General features: G+C 42.8%; 3 protein-coding genes across 3 annotated transcripts; 1 reads left to right on the top strand and 2 right to left on the bottom strand.

Moving 5' to 3' along the window:
* The first annotated feature begins 1,805 nt into the window (after positions 1 to 1,805).
* Positions 1,806 to 6,530, top strand: LOC113034329 (neurofilament medium polypeptide). Its single transcript, XM_026188799.1, has 4 exons — positions 1,806 to 2,840; positions 4,050 to 4,249; positions 4,367 to 4,491; positions 4,587 to 6,530. Exons 1-4 carry the CDS (start codon positions 2,090 to 2,092, stop codon positions 5,863 to 5,865), a joined length of 2,355 nt encoding a protein of 784 aa, XP_026044584.1. The 5' UTR covers positions 1,806 to 2,089; the 3' UTR covers positions 5,866 to 6,530.
* Positions 6,531 to 8,774: 2,244 nt separating this feature from the next.
* Positions 8,775 to 16,987, bottom strand: thoc5 (THO complex 5). The gene is made up of 20 exons (XM_026188467.1): positions 16,853 to 16,987; positions 16,545 to 16,649; positions 14,743 to 14,886; positions 14,478 to 14,591; positions 14,190 to 14,287; positions 13,870 to 14,016; positions 12,557 to 12,671; positions 12,293 to 12,425; positions 12,121 to 12,198; positions 11,981 to 12,024; positions 11,431 to 11,530; positions 10,531 to 10,639; positions 10,342 to 10,443; positions 10,167 to 10,263; positions 9,959 to 10,070; positions 9,774 to 9,877; positions 9,591 to 9,678; positions 9,376 to 9,491; positions 9,100 to 9,290; positions 8,775 to 9,011 (listed from the first exon to the last, which is right to left on the bottom strand). The coding sequence occupies exons 2-20, from the start codon at positions 16,641 to 16,643 to the stop codon at positions 8,948 to 8,950; spliced, it is 2,055 nt and encodes a 684-aa protein (XP_026044252.1). The 5' UTR covers positions 16,644 to 16,649; positions 16,853 to 16,987; the 3' UTR covers positions 8,775 to 8,947.
* A 648-nt stretch (positions 16,988 to 17,635) lies between these two features.
* tfip11 (tuftelin interacting protein 11) lies at positions 17,636 to 23,271 on the bottom strand. Its single transcript, XM_026188621.1, has 15 exons — positions 23,132 to 23,271; positions 22,014 to 22,221; positions 21,762 to 21,921; positions 21,508 to 21,664; positions 21,274 to 21,401; positions 21,010 to 21,171; positions 20,604 to 20,795; positions 20,265 to 20,444; positions 19,900 to 20,034; positions 19,709 to 19,812; positions 19,405 to 19,573; positions 19,001 to 19,244; positions 18,482 to 18,624; positions 18,205 to 18,370; positions 17,636 to 18,114 (listed from the first exon to the last, which is right to left on the bottom strand). Exons 2-15 carry the CDS (start codon positions 22,217 to 22,219, stop codon positions 17,768 to 17,770), a joined length of 2,493 nt encoding a protein of 830 aa, XP_026044406.1. The 5' UTR covers positions 22,220 to 22,221; positions 23,132 to 23,271; the 3' UTR covers positions 17,636 to 17,767.
* Between the last annotated feature and the right edge of the window lie 288 nt (positions 23,272 to 23,559).

Here is a 23,559-nt window from a genome sequence, read left to right as displayed (position 1 = left end):
CACACCCTGTCATCCCTCCTTCAGTGCATCCACTTGTTCCCTGACGACTGTGTTCTTCGTTGTCTGCCTTCCAACACAGCCTTGCAGCTCTTCTGTTCTCTGATAGTCTCAAATCACTGAAATGTCTAAATATACCCCTCTGAAACAAGGGAAACTCCACAGCCTAAACTCAGTGCACCTGCAAATGCAAGATATCATTCCTCTGGGACACGTTTCACTTTTTTCTGACGTTTTCCTCTGCATCGATTCTGCTATTTTCCATCTCTGTATCTGTCTCACTCTGCTGCTGCCTGTCCATCCATCGCTTCAAGGACAAGGCCGCTACATGGCAACATCCTTTGTGCTCTTCTATCAAAAGCCTTTGCAGTGGCAGTCATCAAGCTTTCAGCTATATTGAAAAATGTGACTGATTAATTCACCTATGACAGCACAGGAGAGAGGATTATGTTAATTCTGAGAAGCAAAAGCAGGAGACAGACTGCAGGTGACCTGTTATTTGGAGGTCATATTCCAAGCAATATATCTTAGTTTGGCTGTTACAAGATTTTTGGTTTCAAGTAACAGATACTCGTGCTTTCAGGCCAGACTGTTTTGAGTTACTGCAATAACTGCTGATAAACCTCAGATCTGGCCTGCTGCTTATATTTCATGTGCACTTACATTTTGACATGCGCTACAGAAAGTGCCTTTCACAGCAGAATCCTGTCATCTCTGTTGCATTATCCTCATCTATAAAACATGCAGCCAGTGGATGGAGGGGCTGTGACGCATGTAATTCCTATGCTGGAGAACCCCCACCCCCACCACCCCACCCCAAACGTGTGAGACGTGATGCAAAGCACACAGAGACTTTTGCGTGTTTCATTACAAATGTAGCGCATCTGCTATAGAGCACTTAAGTGTCACACATCTATGGGTGTCACTGAGCTGATGACATTAATGTTACAATAACAAAGAATGGCTGAAAATGAGAAATCGCTGCTGTCTGCTAAATGGTGGATTCTTCCAAATATTTGCTCATATTAAAGGCGAGGCCTACAGTTTCCCTTTAAGGTAGAATAAACTCACTCACCCTGAGTGATCAATAGGTGCTGTATGTGCTCTTCAGAACTGCTCCTCTTCTCAGAGCAGACATCTCTTTAGATCAGCAGAGACAGCTGTTTGGGGTTTCTGTGAATGCTGTATCAGTGTAACTCATGCTGCTGTTTTTGGTTTCTGTGTCATTTGTGTGCATCACACACTCAACCTGCAATCAGATTCTGCACATGTTAAAATTGCTCTCTCAAAAAGAAGCAGAAACTAAGTGATGGGAAGCTGCTTTCTGAAAAGGGGAAAGAAGGAAATACTCTTTGTGTGTGTGCCTGTACTAAAAGAAGGAGTCTGTCAATGGCCCAGCAGTTGAGTTGAGTCCCAGGGGGTATGGCTGTGGATCTGCAAACTCACACTGCAGCAGTGAAGCTACAGAGAGCATCAGCAGAACACAGTGGACACCCACACAATCAGTCACAGATGGAAATGAGCAAATTTGCTAAAATCATTTACAGTTTGTTACATTTTAAAGTGGTATTTATTATTAAGATGAGTTGTCCCTATTAAAGAAACATATTAGAAAGAAGGTCCACCAGGACTTTAGCCACATCTATGCCCACAGTATTCCCATGTGTTTTTAAATATATATTTTTTAAAACTGCGTAAAGAAACCCAGAAGCAGGCATTTGTGAATATGATTAAAATTATTTATATTACAATCTTGTTTTGAAACATCGCCTAGATATTTCCAGGTGCAGTTTTGGATGCTTAAAAAAACATATCGCATGTTATAGTCCCAATATTTAGGATTGTTCCGTCAGTAAAGTATCCCCTCATCAACACCTCTAATACCTTCAAAATACATACTTATCATCAGGATCCTACACTAACGGGAGCGAGTATCGTCTTGCCATTCCTGCGCAGCCGGTAGTTTTCTGAGGAAAAGGTATCTCTTTAAAAACGAGCGTGTCTTGGTGCTGACTACTGTCTTTTCCCTCCCTCCTATAAAAGCTGATCGCTCTCCCTCCTACTGCAGTCAGTTCTCACCGGCCCAGCCAACATGAGTTTCACGGTAGAGCATCACTTCATGGGCCCGAGCTCGTACCGCAAGGCTCGGCCCGCCTCCGTGTCCTCCAGCGGCTTTCACTCCCAGCGCCGTCGCCTCACCTACAGCCAGCCATCCTCAATCGACAGCTTGGAGACCTTTAACGGCGACATGACTCGGAAGAGCGAGAAAGAGATCCTGCAAGCTCTGAACGACCGGTTTGCCGGCTACATCGACAAGGTGCGCAACCTGGAGATGCACAACCGCAACCTGGAGGCGGAAGCGGCGGCGCTGCGGCAGAACCAAGCCGGGCGCGCCTCGGTCGGGGAGCACTACGAGAGGGAACTGGGTGACCTCAGGGGTCTCCTGCAGCAGCTGACCGGAGAGAAGGCCCGCGCGGCTGTGGAGCACGAGCACTTGGAAGAGGACATCCAGCACCTGCGGGTCAGGCTGGAGGATGAAGCGCGGAACCGGGAAGAGTTGGAGGCTGCCGCTCGCGCTATGAAAAAGTATGTCGAGGAGTGCCGGCTGGTACGCCTGGAGCTAGACAAGAAGCTCCGTGCGCTGGAAGAGGAGGCCGCTTTTCTTAAGAAGAACCACGAGGAAGAAGTGGCGGAGCTCTTGGAGCAGATTCAGAGCGCGCAGGTGAGCTTCGACATGCGGGACACCCTGAAGGCGGATGTCACCACCGCACTGCGCGAGATCCGCTCGCAGCTGGACAGTCACGCATCCAAGACCTCAGTGCACGCCGAGGAGTGGTTCAAAGGTGAGTCCGATCAAAAAAGAGGAGGAAAGTTTATTGAAACGATCAAAAGTCTCCGTGCGTAAAGTCACGTTTGTCCGCTGTCCGTGGTGCTGAGGTGTGCCTCATGGATCCAGATCGGGATTTATTTGAGGCGTCTCCGACTGTTACGTTGGAATGTTGGTTGATAACATTTATTAATCTATCACATCGAAAACTTTAGAGGTTAAATTACAAGTGACGAATTACGCAAAAGAAGCAAGGTAACCAGTTTGGAAATGCGCAAATAAATACATAAAATAATAATAATCACTTAAATAATATCAATAATTTGCCTTTTATCTTAGTTGGTGCCCTTTTCTATGACTGCGCAGTTGCGGCATAGTGACCTTTTAAAAGAATATTTAAAAAAATTAAAGGCCAGCCCTGCAGAGGTGAGGTGGCACACAGCGAAGAGACTACGATTAATTTGCACTCTTGCCGACTAGCAGTGGGTGTTCACTACCTGTTTCTCTTTTTGCTGTGCTGATGGATCTGACCCTGGACTTCCACGAGTAGAAAAGTACCTTTCAAGGTCGCGGCGGGCTGATAATGTTTCATCAGTCGGTCGTGCTTTTTACAGCCATCTTCTCCTGGCTGATGTGATTAATAAAAGCACCTGGACGTAGATCTGATGCATAGAATTACTAGCAAAGCAATAAGTGAGACATGATCTTACAGCCACTGTGAGCAGCACTTAGACACAGCACTGCTGACTTTTATGGTGCTACATAAACACACTGCTGACAACTTTGAAGGCCCAGAAGGGTTTCCTGCGCATTGTAGTTTTGGGTATGTCAAAGGACATATTGGTCTATACCCAATCCCTCTCAGTAGGTGTACATTTTGACCTGGTACAGCTAGTAAAAGGTACAAACAAATTGACCTTCTTTGAGTCCAGCTGACTGCAGCAGTGGTTTATTCATGCTTGGATGCAGGAGGGAGCTGAGTCAGACTATTGACTGGCAGCTGGACAGTGTCAAGGTTACAGAGGATCTTTGTAGTAACTGTCTGTTCTCTAAAGCAGGACTGGTTAAATATTTTCAGTTAAAAAAAAAGGCCTACGTCTTTAGACTCAAAATGTTCCCCTTTCTTTTAAAAGTATGCATATGTGTCATATTTCAGGCGATTATCTTAATTAAAAGTAATTTCTAAACATGTCATGTACTTTTTAAAATTCGTTTTTTTCCACAGTGCGCATGGAGCATCTGTCCGAGGCTGCTCGGTCTAACCAGGATGCAATCCGTGGAACCCAGGAAGAGATTGCAGAATACCGCCGCAAGCTCCAGAGCCGCACCATTGAGCTGGAGACTCTTCGAGGAACCAAGGAGTCACTGGAGAGGCAGCGTATAGAGAGTGAAGACAGACACCAAGACGACCTCAACTCACTACAGGCAAGGCATCAGCACAGACATGCAGAAAAAGCAGAAATGCACCAATACTGCAAATCTCTTTTCAGACACTTGATGAATGATATGTGACCAGAGAGGATGTTTACGTTTGTTTTGCAGGAAACCATCAATCAGCTCGACAACGAGTTAAAAACTACAAAATGGGAGATGGCTAGCCAGCTAAAAGATTACCAGGAGCTTCTGAATGTGAAGATGGCTCTGGATATCGAAATTGCTGCTTACAGGTTAGTTGGGATCTAAAAAATGTAACTTTAAATTGGTTTCTTTATGCTAAAAGTGATTAACACTTTCATTCTCTGTGTTCTTGTCTTCCAAACAGGAAACTACTGGAGGGAGAGGAGAATCGCTTTGTGTCAGGTGGAGGCCCATACTCCTACCTGGAAAGCAGAATCTCTGCCCACTTGAAAGTAAAAGGAGAAGAGATCTCTGATACAGTCATTGTAGAGGAACAGACAGATGAAACACAGGTGACGGAGGTGACAGAGGAAGCAGATGAAGATGAGGAGGAAAAGAAAGAAGAAGATGAAGAAGAAGCAGAGGAAGGAGAGGGTGAAGAAACCAAAGAAGAAGAGGGTGAAGAAGAAGGTGAGGAAAAAGGAGATGAGAAGCAGGAAGGAGAGGGAGAGGAAGAAAAAGAGGAGGAAAAGGAAGAAGAGGGAGAGGAAGAGGAGAAAGGAGAGGAAGAAAAGGCAGGTGAAGAAGAAGAAAAGTCCAAATCTCCAGAAAAAGCTGCTTCCCCTCCTTCAAAATCTCCTCAATCTAAATCTCCTACTGTCAAATCACCAGAATCTAAATCGCCACAAAAATCACCAGAAGCCAAATCACCAGCAGCCAAATCCCCTGCAGCCAAGTTTCCTGCAGGAGATGAGTCAAAGTCACCCGTGTCCAAATCCCCACCCAGCAAGTCTCCTGAGTCCAAATCTCCTCCTCCCAAGAGCCCTGAACCAAAGTCTCCAGAGAAGGAGAAGGCCAAACCATTTTCTGCCAAAGACACCCCTAAAAAGGAGGAAAAAGAGGAGAAAAAAGAGAAGCCTCAGCCTGTCAAAGAGGAAAAGAAGGAGAAAGAGCAGCCTGTGAAGGAGGAGAAGAAGCAGGAACCCAAAGAGAAAGAACCAGAGAAGGTGGACAAACCTGAAACAAAGAAAGAAAGCAAAGAAGAGGAAACACCAAAAAAGGAAGAGGCTTCAAAACCTGTAACTCCCAGCAAGCCTGCTGAGGACAAGCCAGCCCCCAAGTCTGAGGCTAAAGAGAGTACTCCCCCTGCCAAGGAGGAGGAGAAGCCCTCTGCTCCTAAATCAGAGAAGGCCGAACCTGAGGCAAAGCCAGCTGCTAAAGCAGAGCCTGAGAAAACAGAGAGCAAGAAGGAGGAGAAGAAGCCAGAGGAGAAGAAACCAGAGGAGAAAAAAACAGAGGAGAAGAAGCCAGAAGAGAAGCCTAAAGCAGAGCCTGAGAAAAAAGATAGCAAGAAAGAGGAGAAGAAGCCAGAGGAGAAAAAGGAGGCTAGTAAAGAGGTAAAGGAAGGAGCAAAGATGGAGAAGGCTGAGAAATCTTCTGGCACTGAGTCAAAGGAAAGCAAGGAGGAGAAACCCAAGAAGTAAGACAAAAATGCTGCGTTTCAGGGCTAGAGGAGGAGATGCCAAAGATCTGTGATGGAGGGAGGTGAGGTGAGGAAAGGGCAAAAAGTGACTGAAGAGAAAGAGAAGCTGGATGTACCCAGCAGTTCAGATGGGCAATAAAATGCCCAAAGCCAAGCAGGTAACAGTATGTAAGCAATAGTGATTTCTGTAGCAAATACCCCCCCGCTCCCTACGTATGGCCATTATATGCCCCTGATGCTTCTGATGTATGACTGTAGTGAATACAGAATGCTCTTAAACTCTTTATCAGAATGTGACAACTGCCCTTAATCAATATCAAGTGCATTTAAACAGGATTCCCGCTGATGGGGGCAGGAGGACCCTGCTGCACCTACGCAAGCCTTCAAGGGTAGAGATGTCAAACCAATGTCTAGCTAAAGATTGTCACAGATATTGAATATGAAAACTTATATTTAGGGAAACACAAATGTTATATTTACAAATGAATAAATAAGGAAGACTTGAATTTTGCTTGTTGTGCACCTTAATGCAGCTTCTCCTTACGGGTGAACTGGAGTGTCTCACTCTTCTAGTCTGCAGTGTTAGGACAATGATGACTGTGCTCTGTATAAACTGCTGAGAATATGCAATATGAAACACAAAAATAAAGAATGAAAAATGAAGCACACAAGGCTTGGCGGCTTTTCTTCATGTATGCAGAAATCTGCAGCTCATTAAAGTGAAGATTAATAAAGTGTCAAGAGAAATTCTACGAGGTGCGATGCCAAAAGGTAAACGCTGCGAGTTATTGCACTGCATTGCGGCTGTGGAGAGGGGGAGCTGTACCCACTCTCCAAAGCTGCTGCACCCTTCCTCATGTCCCACAGACCGCGTTCATGTATAAATCAAGAGCAGTGTCGCCGGCTCGCACAGACTCTCTCTCTCATTTCCAAGGCCTGTCTCATTACAAACAGGAGCAGAGGACACACATTTATCTTAGGATTGTTAATTAAAAATCACCAGAATGATCAAATTGTCCTACAGGCACAGCCATAAAATTAAACAGAGCAGGCTTTTGCTTTGAAACGTATAAATAAGAAATGCAAATCCTCCTCTGTCACTTGTGGTTTGGTAATATTTTGAAATATTAAGATTTCTTTTGTTTGACAGAAATAAAATGTGTGGTTACTTTTAATAGGATTTTCTAATGAGTGCTGGTGAAAAAGACATTCATTACCATCCTACTGAAAAGCAGGTAACTGTTAGATTTGTGCCATCACCAAAAGCTTCTCTTTCTTGGTGAAACACTGACATTGGACACACTTTGGCTGACATTGTGAGGCTCTCTCTCCTGGCACGACTGCACCCCCCTGTAATCCAATTTCACTGCATCTAATAGATGGCTGTGTATTAATGAGATCAGCGACTGTGTCATTAAAAAACCAGAGTTGGAAGACGGAGATTGCTTTGACTGCTGTCACTGCCATCTGTTGTTAAACAGAAATTGACTGTTTTATTGATGATTGTGTACTCTGTAAAGTTTATTTTTTTCCAAAACATTTACATCATTGCTAAATGTGACTGCTCTCGGTGCAAACTGAACAAAAGTGAACCAATATAAGATCCATCAATTTTAACTGCTCGTCCTCTTTGGGGTCGCAGAGCCTATCCCAGCTGTCACAAGGCGGGAGAGGTACATCCTGGATAGATTGCCAGTCTCTCACAGGGCGAACAGAGATACACATTCACACCTATGGCCCATTTAGAATCACAAGTTAACCTAACGTGCATGTCTTTGGCCTGTTGGATGAAACTGGAGTACAGGGGGAACATGCACACTCTACACCAGGGGTCCCCAATCCCAGTCCACAAGGGCCGGTGTCCCTGCAGGTTTTAGATCTCACCCTGGTTTAACACACCTGAATCACATGATTAGTTCATTACCAGGCCTCTGGAGAACTTCAAGACATGTTGAGAAGGTAATCTATCCATTTAAATCAGCTGTGATGGATCAAGGACACATCTAAAACCTGCAGGGACACCAGCCCTCGTGGACTGGGATTGGGGACCCCTGCTCTACACAGTGGCTGGGTGGTGCATTCATACCCAGTGAGGTCGCAGTGCAAACCAATCCACCATGACACACTGGAAAACACTTCAGTATTCACATTTCATCATGGACGATCACTCACAACTTCGTACTGGTTAGCGGTGACTCTTAACTCCAAATGGGGATAGGCTGGCTCAACAATATGCTTGTAAGATGCTCCCCTAGCTTTGCACAGCCAATAGACACTCATCTGTTGGGCTTTATGTTTGTGCCACTGGTAAGCTTTACAGTATTCTCAATCTATTGAATCATTTTGTACCATTTACCAGTCTCATCTCAACCATTAGCATTTACTGCCCATTTTCCAATAAGTAATGCTTCCTTTCTCTTGCAATTACAGACATTATTTCCATGCATCAGTGCAGCATTGAATTCCTAGATTCGATTACCTGCTGCTGGATCTTTGCTGCAACACACAAGAGCAAAGGAGAGATTCTTCTATAAAGCTAAAGCTAGCTAATCATTAAATGACCGTTTTCCTTGACTTTAGCATCAAGTCAGAAATTGAGGATCAGTATCCTACATGAAAACCTGTTGCTCTTTACTGAAACTATGATGATAAATGAGAAGTCAAAGGCTAACAGCAGACAATAGCCCAAATATTTTATTCAATGCGAGAGATCCTCTGTGGAAATGACTCAGCTATATCCAGCACTGAACCACAATGGCATAATAATCAGCAAGCTCAGACGACACCTATAAATAGAGCAGCACTCAGAGAGGTGAGGGTGGAGAGGAAGGAAAGGGGATAAAACAGAAACATTTTGTGTGCACAACAAAGTCTGTACGCAGCGAAGGAAGACAAAAAAAGACAAACTCATTCCAGAAAATAGGATGTTCTTTTATTTTCAAACTGGTATGAAGTGTTTAAAAAGGATACTTGTGTGTCAAAGAGTCACAAAGGTAATCTTGAGGGAGTTAAGAGTGATAAACTACAGAAGGAGAATTATATACATACGCGCGCACACACACACAATTATGTGCACACAAATTTTAGCGATGACTGAAGAAACCCTGAGGATGGTTATACTTGAACGGCTTCAGACGATTAGGACCCCTGAATTGAACGAGACAAACCGGTGGTCAGAGATAAAATCTTTCACCAAATGTATCAAAAAGTTTCCCACTTCTTTCTCTAACTGTACCTGACAGTGCGTAGGCACATCTTCTCACGGGGGAACTCTCGCGGTCCTTCCACGCTGTCGTCTTGTCCTTCTGTCTCCAAATAAACATCCAGGCAGACGCACAGTCGTGCAAACTGATTGGTCAGGAGCTGGTGCCCAGGACGTGGTCCTTGTAGTTCGTTTTTGAACACGTTAACTTCGCTCTCCATGGCCTTAAAAGTGAAAAAGGGAGTCAAAAAGTGAAAAATGACTTGTATTTATAAACAATCATATTGAGAGGTTTTGAAATGTTCATACTCGGAGGTTGTCGTCGGTGCGTCCGCTGCGCTCTCCCTTCCAGCTCAGAGAGAGGGAGAAGACAGGAGATATCTCTGGGTATCTGGGACTCAGCACCACTGCAGCATTAAGACGAGCTGAAAGGGACACAGATGAGTTTGCGTATAGAATCACATTCAAAGCAAACAAAAAAAACATCAGCAATATTCAGTTATGCTGTCAGCGACAGGAGTTACCTGTGCCTCTTTCAACCACTCCCATAAAGTACAGATCAGTCTCCTTTGCCAGCCCAGCTTCAGTCACATGACGTGTATATGGAAATTCCTGCAAAAGAAAGGAAATATCAAAATCAGTCACACTTCTAACTAATGCTTTCTTTACATTTGAGTACAATCGTTTGACAATTTGCTTTCACTTACCAAGTACTCCTGGTAAGTGATTGTGGTCCAACGTGCCAAACGGGAAAGGATCTTGGCAGGAAAAAGGTGCTGACACTCGCTGGAGATGGGGATGATGCTGTGTTCTGATGACGGGAACACAAACAAACTTAACAATCTCTTCATTAGGATGATTCAGTGTGCAAGGTTGTAATCAAATAACATACCTAAAGAGGCAAACTGTCTGTGCAAAGCCAAGCGGGACTGGACTCGTCCCCTCAGCAGCTTCATGGTGTTCTCCATGTGGCTCGCACTCAGTGAACTACCCACGCGCACACCCTAAAAAAAAAAAAAAAAAAAATAAAAAATATTAGCAAAAGTTAACATTATACAGTTGTAACACATGCTGTATACTTGAGGTTAGCACACACGCACCTCCGAAGCGTCACTAGGAAAATGAAGTCCTCCGAGATTCTGAACCCACATGTAGGGATGGCCCAGCTCCTCCACATAATCGCCAAAGGAAATGATCCTAAAAATAACTTATAGGTTAATTCAGCCAGCTGTAATCCAGTACACACCACATCAACCATGAACATTACTTCCTTACCCGACTTTATCAAACTGGTAGCGATTAGCTGGATTGGGTGTTTCTCGTCCCTGGTCGCTGGTGTAGAGACAGCTGAGGAGAGTGTCTGACTTCAGGAGCTCCCTGGGGGGAAAAAAGTCATTGTTAGGTTTTTTTTATAAGGCTGTCATGGTCAGAGAGAGAGCCAAATCCTTACGTTTACACACATACCCTGCGCTGATGGCCGTGTTGAGATCGGTGGAGGTGGACACTTTGGTCTTGACAGTCATAATGTTCAGATTCATCAGGTAGTAGAAGTAAAGATGGAGTACACTGCCATCTGTAGACACAAGGAAGACAACACATGGTGTTACACTAATGGATTGCTATCTTAATCTTATATTCTCTCTACTCAATATTTTCATTAATCCTGCCAGTGATAGCTCCTCTGGGTTTATATTACACTGCAGCGCATTACAGAGCAATAACAGGCCTTGGTCATAGCAGCAGCTAATGGCACCTATGGGATACCCACTACACCGATGGTCATCATTCTCGCTGCACTCCCTGCAGTCACGGTGAACTCAGTGACACACTGTCACTCACTCACACCTACACCGCTCACTTTTTGCTTTTACTGCACTAGACCGAATGCTGCAGCTGGCAGCAGTGAGGATAACTGAGGAAAGGAGGGGCTCCAGAAATAAAAGCAGAAGTCAGACAAAGAGCAGTGATGAGAAAAACTGCTTACAAGATGTTGTAGGTGCTGCAGAACTACAAGGCTGCAAGCATCTTTCTCACCTCCATCCCTCGGCCTCCCCCTCACTTCCTCACTCCACCCCCCCTTAGGTAGAGTTACGCCTGCAATGCAGATCTCCCTATAATCTGTCACTGTATTCCATATATCGCCAGCAGAGGGAACACAAGGGTCAAGTGGTGTCATGTCACAGCCACAGTTGCTTTGTTTCACATGCCATCTGATAGGTGTACAGTTGCACAGCACCATATATATATGGTCACGTTACAAGGGTTGGAGCACAAAGGGGCTGCAAATATTTGTGTTGAAGGATGCTGTGTGAATACAGAGAATGATTTTGCCAACAAGGACATGAAGCACAGAGAAAGAGTTACCTTTACACTTCAAGTCTATGCCTAGGGACAGAGGGTGCCTCTTCAGCATCTCTCGTCTTTTATCATCCAGCTGGCCACCTGCAGTTGGCCTTCTTCTCTTCTGTCAAATGGACAATAAAAAGCAATTGAATAAAAAGACAAAAAAAAAGAAAAAAATAATAAATAAAAGACGTAATTCCAGTGACAAAGCATCTCTAAAATCTTAGCCCCCTGCAAGCACATTTAAAAAGAATACCGAAAGGAAGCCTGAAAAGCAAACAGTGCTCCAGATGAGCTCAAATATGGAGATAGAACAAAAGAAATACACACTGTATTTGCAATCAAATACAAACCTAAGATCCGGTTACAGTCACAGAGCCATTCTCGGTAAATATTTCCCAGAACACCCCCACTGCCACTCCGATCAATAGCTGCCACTCAATGCATGACAGCTATGGCTTCAGAGACAGTTCATGTGTCCAGAGCAGTGATTTGTATACTAACTAACAATAGACCTCAGTGTCCTGAGTGTGTGTGTTCGTTCATGAGTAAAGCAGTGCCAGATACTCACAGTTTTCTCTTGCTCCTCCTCTGCATCAGAATCACTCTCATCATCTGAATAAAACCAGAATACACAGTTTTAAGTTTGTTGATGAATCCCAAAATGAGTCGTCTGTGTGTTATACATAGATTAAATGTGTGCCTTTGTACCCTGGGAATCTTCTGGAGGTTTGGACAGGGCTTTGGCCTCATCTACATCACCACTAATTGAGACAATCAGGTTCTTGTCTGCAATAAAATCAAAGCGATCCAAACTTCAATCCTTTAAAGAAAAACTAATATTTTGTCTTGGAAAACATCATTGTCTCTCATTCTTACTCACCACACGCCTGGCCATAAGCATTTGCTTGAACAAACAGGACATAGAGAGGTGGAGGCAGATGGCGGGCAATCTCCGTCTGCTTCTGAGTCTGTTCAAAAGGCATAGACAGGAACTCCTGGACTGGGAGGGAGGCCTGTGAGCATACATAGGAGGCATATGTGGTGTAACTGTTGGCACGGCAGTTAAAAATTCACCTCAACAAGTACAAAACACCGCTGAGCTTTTCTTTAGATTACAAACTATGAATTAACACAGCAATGATACCTGCATGATGGCATTAAGACCTGGCTGCAAGCTTCTCAGATGCTCCTTCTTCACCTCAATGCTCTTCTGAATTGTCTCCTTCGACGCTAGTGATTCCTTGTATTTCTCTGCCAACCTGCATCCAACAATAGACTGTTAACTAGGGATGGGTACCGGTATCCGGTGCCATGATGGCACCGGTTCTGACATAAATGGTAGTAACCAGACCGAAAAGCAGCGCACATTTCGGTGCTTTATTTCGGTGCTTTTTTTCCCTGAGATGTCATACACTTCGAATTCTAGCCAATCATTTTACGTTTACGAGGATAGTAGGTGGGTCCAGGTACGTACGTTCTTTTAGAGCAGAGCTACATATTAAAAATGTCCAAGGCGAAGCGGTCAAAAGCCTGGCTGTACTTCACAGCAAAATATGCAAACTCAGCAGCCTGCAACAAGTGCTTTAAGCTGATACTGTGATACTGTCAAAGGAGGTAACACCTCAAATCCGATGAAACACCTGGCGACGCATAGCGTTTTTTTTTAAAAGCCGAGAAATGCGCCGTATTTGATAGCTTGCTGCGAGACCTCACACCGAGCACATCTACTGCGGGTGTGGTGCCTGTTATCGGACCCGGAGTTAGCAACATCCCCCAAAAACACGAAGAGGAGAGTCCTGGCCCCTAGCCCTGCCAGTGCAGCAGAAATGATGACGGATGATGATGGCAGCAGCAGCCGTTCTTCTCTGCGTGAGTAGCTTAATGTTGTCCGTGTGTAATTTACGTTGAGTAGGCTAACCACGTTATTACATTAATGCATGCAAGGTGAACTAGCAAACACCATCATAGCTACATGCGGCTGTCTTTTTGTTTGATGGCAGATACTCCCTTCACCCTGGCCAAAAAGGCCAAAGAAAAAGTGGAAAACAGTTAAACATGAGAGGTTTTTGGACAAAGTTTGTGTTTTTTCCATTGTCTAAGCACTGCTTCCAGCCAAGAGTGATACCATATATGCCCCATAGCTGCAGAAAAGGCTAACATTGTTATCTTTTTACAAAAAAACAGCTGAACATGAGAGGTTTTTGGACCAATTTTGTGTTCTCCATTCTTTAAGCACGGTTTGAGCACCGTTTAAGCACCGTTTCAAAAGTACCGGTTTGGCACCGGTATTGGATAAAACCTAAACAATACACATCCCTACTCTTAACAAGTGTTCAGTGTCCCTATTATCCATTAGCAAATTAGTTTTTAAACACAACATGCTGCAAACGCTTTGTGCAGGCACAAATCCTTCACTGCGCCTTGTGGTTTGCTTGTTGTTGTTTTTTTTTAAAATACCTCTTCCGTTGTTCAAGCTCCCAGTCCAGTCGCGCCAGTGTGAGTTGGTGGGGGTCATTTTTTGTGAGTTGAGGCCTGGAAATTTCCGGCGGTGCCTCCTGGTAAAACTCTTCTTCACTCACCAAGTCAATTTCTTCATGCTTAGACCTGGAATATGGAAACGAGTACTCATTACTACTGTGACACATTTCTGAAAATCTAAGTATAAACTAAAAACAAGGGAACTAATAAGCAACTAACGCTATTCTAATTATTCTCTGTAAGTTCAAGTTAGGAAAACCAATGAGCAATTTTAAATGAAATCTTTTTTTTTTACTAACTTGAACTCCAGACACTTGCTGATCTCCTTCTGAAGATGCATGACTTCATACAGCAGATTTTGCAGCTGAAGGTGCAGCACATCGACTTTCTGTTTTGCCTGAGGAGAGACAGAGAGATTGTTAAAGTTGACTCGCAAACTCTAAGTAAATATTTTTAGATGCATAATACAATACTGAAGTTTAAGGCTTGAGGCAGCACTTTTTTTAGTAAGCGAATGAAAGAGTGATAGTAACCTAAGCTGTTACTTGGTTTTACTTGAGAGTGCTTGAGACTTGCGTGGGAGTTACCTCGTGTGTCTGGTCTCTGCCTTTCTTTAGACGCATATGAGCAAGTCGATTGAGCTTTTTCAGATTCATGAAGTGGATGCAGCTCTGCATACGTTTCTTCTCAACCTCTGCACACTGAGGAGACATACAACCAGTTGCCCTTCATTATTATTGACACAAATGTTATGGTGCTTTAGATATACTTATACTACAAACTCTATGTGTAAGGTGTCTGCTGTACATGAATCGTTTGCCATTAAATCAGCATATAATGACACATTCTTACCCCGTCCTTAGCTCCGTTGGCCTTAAGCTCTTGGATCTCACTCATGAGATTAGCCAGACTCTGACATGTTTCTTTGTATTGGATGTAGTCCTGCTGAGGGTCCCTGCCATCAAGCTCCACCTCCTCATGATACACACGCACATCCTGGCCAAAAAAAGTATATAAATTAGTAAGTAAATATATGACATAAATGTATATTAAGTACAAGGTTCACACGGGGGTGGGGGCTGATAACACTAATCAGAAGAGGATGGATGTATAACTATGAGATATTAGTCATGGTTAAACTTGATATCATTTATTTAACTGCTCTGAGAGGTCTAAGTGTGACTAAGTTAAATATGACTTAAAGGTGATATATTTTGCATTTCATACTTTGGTCTATAATATGTTGTGAGATGAGATGAGCTGCAGTATAAAGGATGGATATAAAACACCTTTTTAAAACTGCTAATCATTCAAAGGTATTTCAGTATAGATCCAGAACAAAGACAACATTATAAATTGCTGAAAGCTGTTGAGTGAACTCTAAATTTCTAAGGATAAAATGTAGGATCCACATTATAAAACACACAGGCAGAATATACCCCTTAAGCTGGAACTGACCTCCTGGATCATTTTAACTGCAGTTTAAAAACTCTCTGTTTCCATTAAGGTTGAGGCAAAAACACATCATGGAGCACAACCAGTCTACAAAGGTATGTGAGGAGGAGATGCTAGCAGCTGGTGAGGTGCGGCCCAAAGATAAACGAGTGACTCAAACAAACAATGCTACCTACACTTGTTAGTTGTGTTCTGTTTAACAGTAAGAGCAAACTGTGGAAGAAAATTACTAATTCGGGTACATGCTGGTAAAAGGAGCTTTTAGCAAGTGATTAAAAAGTTTGAACACCCCATGTAGAAAATATTTTTCAATTTCACTTTTATTATGCAACAACACTGTGCAGCTCCTGAAGAGTTACAAGGTTAAGATACTTTTGTTACTGTTAGACTAAAGTGTGAAGCAGGTATGTTATACTTTTACATAAAATTTCTAGGGAAAACACAGGGGTGTCAAACTCATTTTACATGGTGGGCAACATAAAGCCCACTTTGATCTTATGTGGGCCGAATCAGTGAAACTCCCCATTGTATCAGTATAAAGAAGTTTAAGATTACAGAAAAAAAATCTGGTAGCTCTTCACCCAGATGCTCCAGTTTTGTGTTGTTAACAAGTTAAGAATTATAAATGGCTTGAAGTGTACAATCAGGCCTGTGAGACTCCTTTAGACACTCAGACATATCATTGATATGTCAGCCAGATGCTGCTCATTTTACGTTTTCACTCGTTTCTTCACATTTTCCCAACATGCTTCCATGTAAATCCAGCGTCCCCATCTCTCTGTTGGTCTGCACCACTACACTAAGTAGTGTAAATACTTCAAAAGTATATGAGCTTTTCTTCCTCCTGTACTGAAAGAGTATTAAATCAGAATTTTGCGACAAAAGTGGAAACAACCTCATTAAAATTAGAAGTTGGAAATCGTGGGTTTGGGGGAAAATGACCCAGGTTTATTATAAACAAGAGTCTCGCTGTTTGATTCAACAGTCTCTATGCTTTCCATTTGAAAATCTAATTCAGATAGAAGATGTATTTGTGTAAAAGGACCACTTTAACTTTAAAGGGCAGACACTGCTTAGCACATTAGGGTCTAAATACTTTAATTTTAAAATGTATACTAACGTCTGTGCATTACTGCCCAAAGCCACTTTGATAATGACACAGGTGATCGAGGAGTCGTGTATCTTCTCCTCAACTTTACCTGTTGGTCCGCATCTGCTCGACCCCGCTTCATCTCCGGGGTTCCTCCTTCGTTGCGGAGAACCTTGGACTTTCGTTTTTTCAGGGCGTCCGACGACATGAGTAGCTGGATAACAATGGAAAATATGACCTTAAAAGCCGTGAATACCTTTCTGTTAGCAAGCTGGCTAATGTTAGCACTGTGCTACGGTAGTTCATTGGATAGCAATCGTTAGTTTTGCGGCTCATTAAACCACATTAAACATGTTAGATGTTAAATAAACCACAGGCTATGTTCAACTATATATGTATATATAAATATTCACATACCTTCTTGGTGCAAAACCGTTAATCACGAACAAATGAACTAACTCGCAGCTCACACCGCAAAGCGCCTACTTCCAACGGAAGCCCTGATGTGCCAAAACACCTCAAACAGGAGGAAGCAGCAGCAACTGCCACCTTCCTGTTATCGTTTGTATCGCATTGTTAATGTTCACAAATAGGGTTTCAATCTGTTGAATAATGCTTAAAGCTACTCTAAAAACGTAACCTTAAAACTGCAAGTTAAGGGTTTGCTAACAATCATATCATAGACGAATATGCTGCAAGTTTGTTTGTTCTTATGCACATAAATAAAAGCTAAAGCTATTTTTGTGCAAGTCTTATTTTTCAAGTCATTCCTTTTTTCTATTAAAACGATTAAATGTTGAAAACTATGATCAGCTCAGCTGCTTTTCAGTCCGTTAAGGTTCAGCAGGGATTTCTTTTAGGAGACACTTTTCTTGTGAGACTTGTAGGTCTTTTGCCTCTCGTAAAGCCAATTAACCTGTGGGTATAAATGGTCACCTCCACACAGACCAATACGCTGTCACAGACAAAAAGAAAAATGAACAACAACAAAAATGTACTCCAATTACTTAACTGTTGATGTTACAATAGAAACATTGAAGATAAGTACTGTTTTTGTATGTGTATCAAGAGAACATTATAAACACTGTGACCGTTAACCAGCTTTTGTATAAAAATGTGCAATATGTGAAAACATATGTGCTTTTCACTGTACAAGTACAGTATTTAAAATTCATTTTTGAGCAATAAAGAGAGTCAGCATGCATTCAAAAGTTATTTATTCACAATTCTGACCTCTTAGAGAAAGAGACATATGCTAGAGAAGTTACTTAAAAACAAAAGATATTTCCTGTTTTCCTTATAGTTGTCAGACCTAAATATGTCAGTCCACGCTCATTTTGCCATATCGATCAGACTCTGCAGAGATGTGGGTACCCAAGTCTTCTCTCCTTGCACAAACACCACCCCTCGATCTATGTAGATAACAATACGCCCAAATGTGTACAGCTGTTTTCCCTCATGTCGTTTAGCCACTAAGGGCATGAAAACGATGTTGTTCTCCTCTGCCTTGGCCTGGATGAGATCCTTAAAGTTAGTCGGCACACCGGCGCTGATCCCTCTGTGGGCCACGCTCTCTGCGTCCCTGCGCTCCTGCATGGCTTCATACTGGAAGTCCTTGCGTCTCTCTGTCTGTGTGAGATATGCAATGTTCTCCCTCGCTCCAGGTTGCATATAACCGCCTGAAATGACACGAAAAAAAGAAAGTTATACTTTGAGTAATACTCATTTTTGTGTGTTTATTATACATCTTCAGACTGTGGAGTACGAACCTATGCCTGAGGAGACCGCACGGTTCATGATGTCCAAAGCCTCATTGAATTTCTCTTTAATGAGGGGCTGGGCCAACAAGACGTCACTAAACATGCTTTTCCAGCCGAGGTACCACTTTGTGATTTCCTCATAGTTGGGACTGTTGCTCAGCCATGAACACAGGACCTATAATCCACAAAAAGCAAAAAAAAAACAAACCCAAAAGGTATAAAATCCAAAAAGCAATTATATGAAACACCAAAATGCTCAGTTCTGAGTACATTTTAATTCACTGACCTGTAACCATTTCGTGAAAAAGTTTTTGTCAAGCAGTGACACGAGGCTAGAGGGGGACAGCATGCCCTCCCAGTCCAAGACCCAGTGAAATGGCTCCATCTGCTGCTGGTGAGGGTTGATAACCAGCTCTTCCAGACACAAAGCTGCAGAGAGAAAGATCAGCAGTTGCATGAAGAGATATCAGTGGGGCTACTTGAGAATGGAAACGTGGAGGGGTTCATTTTCATTCATGTCTTTGGCACACTGGTGCAGTTTCCTGTCGATTTATAGCTTCTGTTCAGTTGTTTATCGTATTTACCAGGTCTAAACTGAGTGTATATGTTATAAATCCCCATCTTTTGAATGTCACAATTAAAACATCCACTCTAGTCAAATAAATAGGTAACTGTACTTCTGACTTCTTACACCTGTGCCTAAACCTAATTAATGAGGCAAGGCTTGACTTTAATAAGAGGTTGGCTCATCTCCTTCGATTTTCCTCCCAGCACACACATGACGTCATCACAGATGAAGACATACCTAGTTTAGGGATGATGTTTTTCACCATGAAGGCCTCCCATGCACCTGGTGTGAATACATCTTTCCACGGCTGTAGGATGAGGCGAGCTGAGGCGTCGCTGGGATGCCAGCGCTGCAAGGCGTTGGACAGTTTGCTCCTAATTGGCGGATAAAGAGGCTCTAGACGTGACTGGAGCAGAGGCAGCCAAGGGTGGATCCAGGAGTGGATAGGCACCGTGTCAGTTAAAGGGTTCCAGTTATCTACCTGTTAAACAGGGAACAAAGAGAGAGGTTTACATGTGACAAAACTGCCTTTGATACTGATGGAGGCATAAGGTCAGTATAGCATATAGTAAACAGTTTTTCAGTCATAAATAATGGGAGCAAATCAAAAATATTTCTCTTTATCAGCGTGTGTGACTTGCCTCTCGCTGTAATCTGGGTAAGATCAGCTGCTCCAACAGGTGATCCAGTATCCACAGGGGCAAAAGAGGAGCCCACACTTCTACACAGTCCACCATCGGCCCGACCATACGAGGCTGCCAGCCTGACACGCAAGTCCGCATCACTGGGATCCACACTTCCCATAAGAGTCTGAAACACAAAGACCACACGCATTTTACAGACACATGTAGTTTTAAAAAAAAGGGCTAGATCACATATAACCAACATTTATTCACACAAATACACAAAGCACAACCTAATATATGTTTGTGTGTTCAAATTTACCTGTGATAAGGATCCATATTTGAATCTGGGCCACTGGAGTGCATATCCCGAGATTCAAGGATTGCTCTCCACTGACCAATATCTTCCAGACAGTAAGAGCTGTCCTGAAATAATAATTAAAATGTGGTAGAGAATTATTAACATGTAAAAAGGATGCAGTTATCTTAAAAGATATACTCGCAAAAATGTACCTTCAGGGGGTCCCAGAAATGAAGTTTTTCTTTAAGTAACGGATGAACAACAGCTACAGCAAGGTCTGCTAAACCCATCATCTTGTATTCTTCATAATAATCTGTTTGCAAGGTCTCAAAGATGCGAGCACACTCCTGAACAAAGAGAAGAACCAAAAATTACTAAAATGATTACATGAAAACTGAGCAAGCACTCAGTTTCCATCCTGTTCTCACTTTGTCTCTGTTTCACAATTTTGTTTTTATGTTGTTTTATTCTCCGGTTTTTAAATGATTTTCTGACAGAAGACTGCTTTGAAACTTTACACCTAATACAAAATTCTAAAAAGGTGTAGGTGCTCAGTCCATTCTCTTTTTATATGCACCTGCAGAGTAGGACCCTCCCCTGGTGGTGTCTCCCCAGATGGAAAACGCTCCACTAATGCCAGCACAGCTTCCATTCTCTGGATGGCATCTTGCTCCGTATCCAGTCTGTTCTGCAAGGCTCTTGACTCGTGGCTCAGAGAAACAACAACATCTTTTTCATGCTGCAGACGTCTGGCAGACTATACCGGGGTTATATGAAAAAAGAAAGAGATTTAAAAAAATAAATAGTAAAAATCTGCTAAATTATAAAGGAAGCCCCAGTTTGCTGATCTAATAAGGAGGCATTATCTTAGTTATAGCCAAATATATTTGGAAAAACAATTTTGGTATCCTCATACCTGTAATATGTCCTGTTCTGTAAGGTCTATCAACAGCTGAAGGTTATGTTCAAGCTCAGGGAGCGCAAAGCATGATCCCTTCTGATCCCGAGTAGACATGCTTGGTGGACCTTCATCAGGAACACTGTGCTTGTTGGATATCTGACTGTAACTGTAGTACACCTTCTGCTCTCTTCCAGTCATGTCTATCACCTAGGCACCAGGGGCAGGTATGGGGTAAAAAAGGTTAAAAACAAACAATAATAGCAGAGCGCATGTGCTTATATAGATACACCAAACAACTTCACCCATAGAGTCTAATACTGACTACAATTAACTTTAGCTGCTAAAGTTTGTTGTAAAAATACAGCCAAGCCACAGTGCCCTTATAACACACCTCTGAGAAAGGACAAAAAAGCACTAATACCTTGACCTGTGCCAGCTCCCCAGCAGATGCCGCTGTAGCCCGCCCCGCCACTTTGCCTTTAGCTCTGAGCTCATCTGCAGTTCTGTAGGAGTACTTCGGTTTCTTCTTTCCTGCCGACCCTGCAGGATCCTTACGCCACTGGCCCAGCTCCTTCTGGAACTCCTACATCAGCACGAATTTAGATTAATGTAAAAAAATGACTCTACAATTCAACATCTGCTTACACATAGAAAAAGGAAAAGCACATTTATGTGCACACTGTACCTTTTCCTCCTCTTCATCAGAGTCCACCACAGGAAAATCTTGGAGAGACTGCTGGGTTCGCTCATTTCCATAGGCTCCAACTGCCCCCTTTCCCTTACGAACCTTTGCTTCAATAGGGTTTACAATACCTGCAGCAAATGAGAGTGTGGAAAAACAAAGTAGATCAGCTCTGAAATACACACAATACTCTTAAATACTTCATTAATGTGGCCTTCTCAGCCTTTCCCACCCTACCTTGAGCATTCTTTCCCAGGCCTTTTCCTGGTTGGTAGCCCATTTTCTGCAGTAGTTTCTGCCCAATTCCCCTAGTGTGTTTCTCCCAGCTGCCAATGCCATGTCCAGACTGTATGCCACCTGCAAACCTCTGTGACTGATTCCCACGGAAATTACCCTAACAAAACAATTCAGCATATAATTGTTCCTATAAACTTCTTTGAGATATTTATCTGCAATGTACACACAAACAAATCACACATAACCAAATTTACCATTTGGAGTTTTTTGGGTGCACGAGAAGGTGGAGGAGCTGCAGGACCATCATCATCAGAGTCATCAGACCCTCCTTCCCCTTTCAGCTGTTTCTCCTCTGCTGCCGTCTTTCGCAGACCAGCACTCACAAAGTTCACTGGGACAGTGTAGTCTTTAGATCTAGCAATGAAAACACAGACAGCAAACTCAATCTCCTACTAATGGCAGACTTTAAAGCTGTGGGCAGCAGCAAAAACAAACCCACGCCTCACCTCTTGCCACCAAAGCTGGGCCTCTCATCTTCGTCTGAATCCCTGTCAGCCCAGATGCCGTAAGTGGCCTGTTCCTTGGTCTGCCTGTGTCTGTGGCGGTCTGGGTTGAACTCGTTGGCCAGGTCCCAGTCTGTCACCTCAAAGCTCTCAACCTCAACACCCTCCTCCTCCTCATCTCTCCGCCCATATAGGTGTGACATGGACATCTCTGGAGATCATAATGAACAAAATCACAATTTAAAGAAATGTAAAAACTCCGCATAAGTAATTTCAAATAAATTTGCTCTACTTGTGAAAAGGTTTAGGTAAAGCCCTTGGACATGGGATCAGAATAATAAAATACATCCCTCTCCATAGCAACGGATCAAACTCAATCTACTGTTTAAAGCAATGAGTTGTAGCTCAGAGCACAGGGAAAAACAAAATCAAACACATTATAATAAAACATAACATTTTTCTTATTCCAGCTGTTCTCTTTAGAGGTCGCCACAGCAGATCCTCTAACACTGTCCCTAACATCCTCCTCTAGCACAGCAACATGTCCTCCTTCACTTCCTCTATGAATCTCTTCTGTGGTCTTCCTCTTTTCCTCCTGCCTAGCAGCTCAATATCTTGGATTCCATATCAAACCACTCTCCGTCCTCGTCGTTACTTTTACACCCATTTCTCTCTCATCCTCTCACATGTCCTCTGTTCTCCAGAGCATACCTCCAGCAGTCCAGGCTCTTTCACCTGCTCCCTACTCTAACTACAGACCGCAACGTTATCTGAGAACATCCTACCCGACCTCATCTGTCAGCCTGTCCACACTTTGAGGCTCTATTGCTGCAGATTCCAGATCAGCAACAGTGTCGCAAAAATTAGATCAGTATAAATGTAAAGTAAATTTTTATTTTATAGAGAAGCGTCTTAAACATACACATCACTATCTCAAATATTTGGTTTGCTAGTTGACACTAACGACACCGAACAAATTCATCTCTGTGGAGAAAACGTAATGTAAGCTAACGATAACGAGCTATAGCTAAGGTTAGTTACCCTCTACAGCATGAATGTCTTGCTATACGTAATAATCTCGAGTGTTGAGAGCAGTGCAAACACCATGTTCTCTAACGCACCTGAACAGTTATATAAAGGTCGGCGTGGAGATCAATTGGACATGCTTTCTTTCAAAAACGATGAGAAGAAATCCACACTAACGCTCCTTCGTTTAGTGCACGAAAACACAAGTACTTCCGGTATAATGGTGTTACACCAAATTCTGTACCCCTCTAAAATATTTCGTTGGTTCTTAGTAATGACTGTTGGCGTAGAAAGGGCAAAGATGCGTTTATTTCATTGACTTTGCGAAGTAATGTTCGTTTCAGTTGTAAATAATAATAATAATAATAATAATAATAATAATAAAAACACGGTATATAAAACTCAGTTTTGTTTTTTCCCCAGGTTAATAGAAATTCATATTACATCATACTATTAGTTTAAAAAAGCTTCATATGTTAAATATATTAAATGCATTTCAAAATGTATTTATTTGTTTATTTAG

This window comes from Astatotilapia calliptera, chromosome 12 (genome assembly GCF_900246225.1).
Source record: "Astatotilapia calliptera chromosome 12, fAstCal1.2, whole genome shotgun sequence".
NCBI lineage: Eukaryota > Metazoa > Chordata > Actinopteri > Cichliformes > Cichlidae > Astatotilapia > Astatotilapia calliptera.
Note: the sequence above shows the minus strand (reverse complement) of the source record. Positions and strands in the feature narration are given on the sequence as shown.

Bases quoted from the DNA above. Each gene is read 5' to 3' on its own strand.
- LOC113034329 (XM_026188799.1), top strand. From the start codon at position 2,090: ATGAGTTTCACGGTAGAGCATCACTTCATGGGCCCGAGCTCGTACCGC. The intron at 4,250-4,366 runs GCAAGGCATCAG...TTTGTTTTGCAG, and splicing joins ACGACCTCAACTCACTACAG to GAAACCATCAATCAGCTCGA. The intron at 4,492-4,586 runs GTTAGTTGGGAT...TCTTCCAAACAG, and splicing joins ATCGAAATTGCTGCTTACAG to GAAACTACTGGAGGGAGAGG.
- tfip11 (XM_026188621.1), bottom strand. From the start codon at position 22,219: ATGTCCATGTCACACCTATATGGGCGGAGAGATGAGGAGGAGGAGGGT. The intron at 20,445-20,603 runs GTATGAGGATAC...ACCCCGGTATAG, and splicing joins CAGAACAGGACATATTACAG to TCTGCCAGACGTCTGCAGCA. The intron at 19,245-19,404 runs GCAAGTCACACA...CCTGTTTAACAG, and splicing joins TACCCAGATTACAGCGAGAG to GTAGATAACTGGAACCCTTT.
- thoc5 (XM_026188467.1), bottom strand. From the start codon at position 16,643: ATGTCGTCGGACGCCCTGAAAAAACGAAAGTCCAAGGTTCTCCGCAAC. The intron at 10,264-10,341 runs GTAAGGAAGTAA...AGTTATTTTTAG, and splicing joins TACCAGTTTGATAAAGTCGG to GATCATTTCCTTTGGCGATT. The intron at 9,679-9,773 runs GTAAGTGAAAGC...TTTCTTTTGCAG, and splicing joins TCACTTACCAGGAGTACTTG to GAATTTCCATATACACGTCA.